At 37.7% G+C, this 9,322-nt stretch overlaps 1 protein-coding gene across 1 annotated transcript in view; it reads right to left on the reverse strand.

The window, feature by feature from the left end:
* Positions 1-9,322, reverse strand: part of LOC103204526 (serine/threonine-protein kinase Sgk3) — a 118,202-nt gene that overhangs the window by 40,871 nt on the left and 68,009 nt on the right. The window contains exons 6-7 of the mRNA XM_007949718.2: positions 8,877-8,926; positions 3,136-3,193 (exon numbers count right to left, since the gene is read on the reverse strand). Of these exons, the coding sequence (XP_007947909.1) occupies positions 3,136-3,193; positions 8,877-8,926 (108 nt within the window). The remainder of the gene's footprint in view (positions 1-3,135; positions 3,194-8,876; positions 8,927-9,322) is intronic.

Below are 9,322 nucleotides of genomic sequence, written 5' to 3' on the forward strand. Positions count from 1 at the left end.
CTATGAGTTGGGGCCGACTCGACGGCACATAACAACAACAAACTTCTATGATAACACTGGCCTTAAGTGATTCTTATCCTTACTACAGCTACATAGTCAAATTATATGATTAATCTGATACTCAAAGTATGAAAATAAACAGAGTTTTCAAATATTGCTTTCCTTCCAAATGTGTAAATCAGTCTCAGCTGAAAATAACATCTCTTCAAAGAAGGCCTATTTGACCAATGAAACGAAGTAGGGATTTCTCTATTATCCTGTCATGTCATCCTAGTCTTCATTTCCTTCAGAACCCCATTACTATCTGTAATTATTTAATTGACTGTATATGTGTGTGTATTTATACACACGAGTGAAAATAAAACACAACAAAACATATGCCAATCCAACAATTTCTACATGTATATTTCAGTGTTGATTATATTATTCAAGTTGGTGAAGAAATTATTTCATTACCAGTAACATAAACTCAAAAACCACCCCTTCCACTCTCTCTCCCATCCCTGGTAACCACCATTAATATCTGGTTTCTGTATATTTGCTTATTTCATATAAGTGAAATCACACTGTATTTGTTCTTTTGAAACTGACGTATTTTGCTCAGCATAATGATTTCAAGGTTCATCCACGTTGTGGCATGCATCAGGACTTCATTTCTTTTTTGACTATGTATTTTTAATTGACTATTTCCCTCTCAAAATAAGAAACACCTGCAAACATCCATTACTAACTGCAAAGTGGAATGTATGAAGCATGAATCTAGGAAAATTGGAAGTTGTCAAAAATGAAATGGAACACATATCCTATGCATCAGTGAGTTGAAATGGACTGGTATTGGCCATCTTAAATCAGACAATCATGATCTAACATGCCAGGAAAGATAAATTGAAGAGGAATGGTGTTGTATTTGTCAAGAAAGAACATTTCAAGATCTATTCTGAAGTACAATGTTGTAGTGATAATATCCACACGTCTACAAGGAAGACTAGATAATACTACTGTTACTCAAATGTACAAACCACCAAAGCTGAAGACGAAGACATTAAAGATTTTACCAGCTTCTGCAGTCTGAAAATGACCAAACATATGATCAAGATGTATTGACAATTAGTGATGACTGGAATGCAAAAGTTGGACAGAAGATCGTAAAGGGCGCCTTGAGAAAACAAAGTAATACTATAATGGATGTGCAAATTAGAAAACCAAAAGGCAAAAACACCCTCAGCTTTCCTCAAGTTAAAAGAACTGAAGAAAAATATTCAATCCTCGAGTTGCAATATGAGGATTCTATGAGCAAAATATTGAACAATGCAGGAAGCATTAAAAGGTGGAAGGAAGAATCAGAGTAACTATACCAAAAGAAATGGTTGATGTTCAAGCATTTCAGGAGGCAGCATATGATCAAGAACCTATGGTACAGAAGGACAAAGTCCAAGCTGCACTGAAGGAACTGGCAAAAAAAACCAGGTTCCAGGAATTGACAGAATATCCACTGAGATGTTTCAACAAACAGATGCAGTGCTGGAGGCATTCACTCTCATGCCAACAAATTTTGAAGTTGGCTACCTGACCAACTGAATGGAAGAGAACCCTATTTGTGCCCCTTTCAAAGAAGGATGATCCAACAGAATGTGGAAATTATTGAAAATCATTCATATCACATGCAAGTAAAATTTTGCTGACGAAAATTGAAAAATGGTTGTAGCAGTACACTGACAGGGAACTGCCAGAGATTCAAGCCACAGTCAGAAGTGGACATGTAAGAATGAGGGATATCATTGCTCATGTCAGGAAGATCTTGGCTGTAAGCAAAGAATACCAAAAAGACTGCTTACCTGTGTGGATCATAACAAATTATGGATAACATTGCGAAGAAGGGGGCATTTCAGAATTAAATGTGCTCATGAGGAACCCGTCCATTGATAAAGAGGCTGTCACTTGGACAGAACAAGGGGATGATACTGCATGGTTTAAAATCAGGAAACGTGTGCATCACAGTTACATATCCTTTCCCCATACTTATTCAATTTGGATGCTAAGCAAATAATCTGAGAAACTAGACACAGCATCAGGATTGGAGGAAGACTCATTAACAACCTGCAATATGCAGATGACACAACCTTACTTGCTGAAAGTAAAGATGACTTGAAGCCCTTACTGATAAAAATCTTCAGTATGGATTATACCTCAACATAAAGAAAACAAAGATACTCACAACTAGACAAATAAGTAAATTTATGATAAATGGAGAAAAGATTGAAGTTGTCAGGGATTTCATTTTACTTGGATCCATAGTCAATACCCATGGAGGGTAGAAATCAGACGACATATTGTAAATCTGCTGCAAAAGCTCTCTTTAAAATGTTAAAGAGTAATGATGTCACTTTGAAGAGTTAGGTAAACTTGACCCAACCCATGGCATTTTCAACAGCCTCACGTGCATGTGAAAGCTGGACAATGAATAAGGAAGACTGGAAAATAATTAATGTCTTTGAAATATGGTGTTGGCAAAGAATACTGAACATACCATGCAAAGTCAGAAGAACAACAAACAAATCAGTCTTGGAAGAAGTGCAGTCAGAATGCTACTTAGAAGAGAATGGCCAGACTTGGTCTCACATACTTTGGTCATGTTGTCAGAAGGGACCAGTCCCTGGAAAAGGATTTATGCTTGGTAAAGTAGAAGGTCAGTGGAAAAAGGGAAAACCTTCAATGAGATGGATTGTCACAGTGGCTGCAATGGTGGGGCTCAAGCACAGCAGATTGTGAGGATGGCACACGATTGGGGAATATTTCATTTTGTTGTACATATGGATGCAATGAGTCAGAGCCAACTCAATAGCACCTAAAAACATTTCCCCTACTAGATCGTAAGCATCACAAAGGAAGTAAACATGACAGTCCTGCACAACACTATCTACTCAAGCAGTCGAGTGCTCTCCACTCAATAAATACTGAACAAATGAATTTTATTTTAGAGTTTGAGTAGATATCTTATCTCCATAATTATTATGTTAATACTTTGAGGGTAGGGGAAGTATCTTAACTCCATATTCTACATAAGCCCTGTGGCCTCACACACATAAAACATGAATTCCATTTATTTATTGAATGGGAAAATAAAAACACTCTTACCTTGCCAAAGCTGCCTTTTCCAATAACTTTTAAGAAATCAAAGTCTGTTGGCTTAGCACTGAAATAAATTAACATTAAGAATTAGCTTCATAGATATTAGAAAGATATTAACTTTTAAACATTTCTTAATAACTCATTTTGTCTATTTTTAATATTTCATTGAGTTTTTGGTGAAAGATTATATAGCAAATTAGGCTCCCATTTAACAACTTCTACACATACTGTTCAGAAACACTGGTCACACTTTCCACACTGCATCAACATTCTCGTTATTTCCATTCTGGGTGTTCCATTTCCATTATTCTTGCTTACTTGCCTGCCCTCCCCAACCTTCTCATTGCTCCAAGGTAAATGCTGACAGTTTGGTTTCATATAGGTGATTGTTATTGTTGTTGTTGTTTTTAATATAAAAAGAACACAGTACTCACTAGTGATAGTTATGAGTCGATCCGTTATTTAGTTGAAAGGTAACCTCCAGAGTAGTTTCAGTTCAAAGTTTAAAGGGTATCTCAGGGTGATAATCGTAAGGGTTCCCAGGTCTCTGCTGGTCCAGTAGGTTTAGATTTGACTTTTTTTTTTTTTTTTTAAGATTTTGAGTTTTCTACGATTTTCTCCCATTCTATCCAGGACCATCTATTGTGGTACCAATTATAACGGTAGGTAATGGTAGCCAGCCACCATCTAGTGCTTCCGGTCTCTGGACAGGTGAGGCTGTGGTTCATGTAAACAAATGGTCCTGTAGACTGGTGTGATAGTTAAGGTTGTGTGTCAACTTAGTTGGACCATGATTTTGAGTGTTTTAAGCATCTGTGGTGTGGTCATTCCCACAATGATATATAATGTATATGGTTTGAGCAGTCAATCAGTTGAAAAGGAGTTTCCTTAGGGTGTAGCCTGCTTCCATATATATATATGGACGACCTGGGAAAATTTGGGAACCTTCTGTGGATCTGGATCCTGTCATGCTGCCTACAACTGTCCTGTGAGTCAACAATCCACCATTTTGCCTGCTGACCTTGAATTTGTCATCCACCAAAGTCAGCAGCCTATTATATTGCCTGCAAATCTTGCGCTTGTCAGCCCCTGCAGCTGCATGAGTTAGGAATAGCCTCCAGCTTGACATTTCATCCAAGAACTTGGGACTTGCCAGCCTCTGTAACTGTGTGAGCCATCTTCCTAAGATAAATTTCTCTCTCTCTCTAGGTAAGCTTTACTGGTTTTGCTTCTCTAGACAACCCAACCTAAGACAACTGGTTTCTTTTCTGAGTCTTTGGTTTCCTCCTTTTCTTTTGCTCTAGATGAAACCAATGGGAGCTCTGGTAGCTTAGTGCCTAAGGAACTTGACTGCTAATCAGAAGGCTGGCGGTTCAAACCCACCAGCCACTCCTCAGAAGATGAGGCAATCTACTTCCGTAGTCACGCTGCCTCGGACCCCAAGGAGGGGTCACTATGAGTCGGGTCCGACTTGATGGCATATAACAACAACAGATGAAACCAATAGTTGCACAGGTTTCCCCTGCAATCAGAAGGTAGAGTGTTCCTATAAAATCTTTCATAAGCTGAAATGGCATAAAGCGAAGTAGTTACCACTTATATGGGAATTTTTTTTTTAAGTATTCCAAGACTCAAAAAATAACCTATTTAATCATACCAAAGAATACATAAAACCTGAAATAATACTAACATAATAGTGTTCACAGGCACAGTCCAAAGCTATGACGCCATGATGATAAGATGCTAAGTATAGCTGCCAGGAAAGGAGTTTGGCAACACCACTCTTGCTGCTCAGGGTGTGTGCTGCCTCTTTGACAGCTGGCTTCAAAACAAATGCTGAACACTTTGGTGTTTTTTTTTGGTAAAAGCAACAATCTTCTTCAGGGTTTTTTTGGTTAGCAAAAATACTAATGTAGGTCTTTTGTAAAAATGAACTGGTGTAAAGTGATCTTCAAAAACCAGGAGATACCTGTATATCTTTGAAGGCCCCTTGCAACCTTTTAAGACCCCAGATGTAACTTGCCAAAGTAGGATGTTGACCATAAACTTTATAGATTATAGTACCTCACTTTAGCAAGAAAATGTTGAATACAAAATACTTCAGCATGATGACTAGTTTTCACGCTGAGACTGGTAATATCTCATCATTAATATAAAATAGGTAATAATGAGTAGCAATTATATCTCCTGAGTAGATCTAACATTTAGTAACTTTTTTTAAGCCTCAAATTTTGCTTAATAATCACTCAAAAGAAAAAAATATATATATAAACATAATGTAATTTCTATTACATTAAGTTGAAAAAAATTTCTATCCAAGCAGCTGGGTGGTGCAAATGGTTAAGTACTCCACCACTAGCAGAAAGGTTTGTAGTTCAAATCTACCCAGAAGGGTGTCAGAAGGCCCACCCAGCAGTGCCCTGGAAGAAAGACTGGGCGATTTATTTCTGAAAGGTCAGTCTTGAAAACCCTGAGGAGTAGTTCTATTCTGCACACAGGGGACTGCCTTGAGTTGGAATCAACTGACAACGCTAATAACAGCAATAGTTTCTATCTAAACCAATTTTATTAACTGTGACTTCACCAATATTATTATAGAGGAAACTGCATAACCATGTAAATTAGTGATACATTCCACGTATGACCTAAAACCAGTTGTCATTAAGTTGATTCTGACTCATATCAACCCCATGTATGTCAGAGTAGAACTGTACCACATAGGGTTCCAACGGCTGACTTTTCAAAGGTAGAACCAGGCCTTCCTTCCAAGGTGCCTCTAGGTGGATCAATCACCAATCTTTCAGTTAGCAGATCTGCATCACCCAGATACTCCCAAGAGCTACCCAGTATCTGAAAATTCTTTTGAAAAGGAAGGTACTAGATAGAACATCTAGTAAAGCTGCTACAAAAAATGTCTGGTGGAGGAAAAGTCATCATTGCTTTTTTCATTTACATCATTTATCATATATTAGAGACAAAAACATCTTGCTATTTATTCTCATGGATGGTACTGTAAAAAGACAGACGTAGAAAAGTCAGAGGGAATACCAAGATTGTTCTTTTATTTATATCAACCTGCTAGGGAAAAAGGAGCTCTGGTAGCATGGTGGTTAAAGCATCTGACTGCTAACAAAAAACGATGGTGGTTCGAACCCACTAGCTGCTCCATGGGAGAAAGAGAAGCAGTCTACTTCTATAAAGATGTATAACCTTGGAAACCCTATGGGGCAGTTCTACTCTGTCCTAATGGGTCATTCTGATTTGGAATCAACTCAATAGCAATGGTTGGATTTTTTTTTTTTTTTTAATTGGGGAAAAGAGCGTTCTGGTGGCACAGTGGTTAAAGCATTTGGCTGCTAACCAAAAGGTTGGCAGTTTGAACCATTAGCCACTATTTGTGAGAAAGATGTAGCAGCCTGTTTCTGTAAAAATGTACAGCCTTAGAAACCCTATTGGGTGGTTCTACTCCACCTACAGGGTTGCTATGAGTTGGAATGAACTTGGTGGCAGCGGTTTCGTATTAGGTAAAAATGGCATTGGCTGTATGAAGTCAAAGGTACACAGAAGCAGAAGGCTTAGATAAGCAGACAGTTGTTTCCTTCAACATGGCCTAAATGCTGAAGTTGTATTAGGAAGCAGGAAATGATTACACTTAGATTTGAAATTTTCTTCATATTTGAAGAAATAGTCAATTCAAATATTAGAGTAATACCAGAGCTGGGTAAAGATTATTGAGAAAAAACTAAACTTAAATGTTTTTCTTTTTTTTTTTTTAATTAGGATTTGGGTGAAGATTTACAGAGTAAATTCACTTTTCATACAGCAGTTCACATATACTTTGTCTCATGTCATTGACCAAAATTTACAATGCAGCAGCTCCCCTCCCACTTCCTCCCCATAGTTACCTCCTCCCAGTGTCCATCCCTTCATACTCTTCGAGAGGCCCATTTTCTGCCAACCCTGTATATGATCTTGGATACACTCTCCATTTAGACATACATAATTGTTTAGCTTGTTCACCCATCTATCCGTCCCTATACCCATATTTGCTTTCACTAACAACTCAGTATTGTATTTACAAAGGGGTTCATATTTGTTGTTTGTACTGCCCATGTAACTCTCTCTGTCTTTCTCATCCTCAATGCTGCCATATTGGTCACTCACATTAAATGTTTTTCTTCTTAAAAAACCTGCTTTTCGGGTATTTTGTTCTTTAATGATATGCTGAGAAGCACATGTAACAGTGAAATAAACAGGCAAATCTCTCAATACAGTAAACAGGAGGAGGTCATACTCAAGATCCCACTGTTAACAGCTGGTGGTAATGTTAATTGAAAGAAAATTTCCATTCCTGTGCAGCAAAAAGCAAGCTCAAATCCAAACTTCCCCTGCCAGGTCCCATCCCATTTCTTGCTCTCCTTTGTAACAGAACTCAATGAAGTTTTCTAAACTGACTGTCTGTATCTGCTGTCTCTCCTTTAGTTTTCTTTTGAACCCTTTCCCGACAGCCTTTTGTACTCACTGTACCACTGAACATGCTCCAGAGGTCACTGATGACTTCTGCATAATTAAATCCAGTGCTCAAATCTCAATCCTCACCCTACTTGACCTACTGCAACATTACCAGTGTTAACTGCACCCTCCTCCTTGAAACACTTCCTTCCTCTGACTTCAGGACACTACATTTCTAGTGTTCCTCCTATCTTACTGATTACTCTCTCTTTCTCCTTTACTGGTTCCTCTCTGACCTCATAATGTTGAAGTGTCCCAGGCTCTAGTCCTTGGATCACTTTTCCTGTCTGCCTATACTTATACCTGAAGCAGACAAAAAGGGCAAGGGAAGCATGATATGCTGTAATAAAAGGCAAAATATTTTAGAATTAATCTAACATGTGTGACAGGACAACTGCGAATAAAGAAGAGCAACACTACACTCTTCCTCCAATCCATGGCACTGCTTCAAATTGAGCCAGGAAATTGCCATGGAGTCCTCCCTTGTTTTCAGTGTTAGGAGCTCTGGTGGCATATTAGATAAGGGGCTGACTGCTAACTGGAAGGTCAGCGGTTTAAACCCACCAGCTGCTCCATGGAAGGAAGACTTGGTGATCTACTTCTATAAAGATATGCAGCCTTGGAAACCCAACGGGGGTCACTATGTGTCGGAAATGACTTGATGGCAGTGAGTTTGGTTTCTGGAAGAAATCACTTCTAATTAACTGCTGGACCTGACATTCAAGATGAATATCCTCTGTGGTCAAATAAATATGAGAATATGGGAGAGACTGGTTAAACAAAGTTTGATATCCTTTACTATGCTAATGTTCATCATGACTCTGGAACACACTGGCTAACTAGGACGCACCAGCAACACTGAGTACCCAGGAGAATATTAATTTGGCCTGCACAGATGTTTTTTTTTAGAGCACCTCACAGGACTAATAGTCCTTTGGAAAATACGGTATACTGATTGGCTACACATACACACACAAAACCTGAAAAAAATGACAATGGCAAAAACAGCAGACCTCAATTAACAACCTGTGGATTACAAACTCCTCAGTGTTCTACAAAAGGAATGAAAAGCTACAATAATAAATAAGCCAAGCACATAACAGTACTATATTCACCCTAACTGTGATTATATTTCTTAGGGCTCTAGTTAAACTGGTATTAATTATAGACACACAGAAAAAAAAAAAATCTTCCTAACATTAGTTAAAGAATTGTTTGAAACAAATTAAACTTACTGAGGATTTCCAGTTGGTCCCAGGTTGATGCTCTGTGAGGTAGAGTGTAGCTGTTTGGGTAGGAAAAAAACAAAAAAATAGCATTCTTATTGGAGTTTCAAATATCATCAGTCACTGAATGTTTCTGAAATAATATATATATAATTACATATAATACAGCTTTCCATAATTATTTGGTGTATTATGTTAAAGAAACATTCTAATTTTTAATAAATTTAAGATTGTTTGGAAAAATAATAAACACAATAATTTTTTTATGGTAAATTTCAAGATCAGTTTTAAGGGAAAAAGTAATCAAACAATCACTCTCAAAGTTGGCAAATGAATGAAGTAAACTGTGGACAGTTCCTTGGAAGAAGTGGGTACTGAAACCACAATCTAGAGCAATCATTTTCACATTTTAAAAACTGGCTCAAAAACTGGTTTTCAAATTTTTTTTTCCTTTA

Source organism: Orycteropus afer, unplaced genomic scaffold, assembly GCF_000298275.1.
Source record: "Orycteropus afer afer isolate SDZICR_OR568_19922 unplaced genomic scaffold, OryAfe1.0 scaffold00252, whole genome shotgun sequence".
NCBI lineage: Eukaryota > Metazoa > Chordata > Mammalia > Tubulidentata > Orycteropodidae > Orycteropus > Orycteropus afer.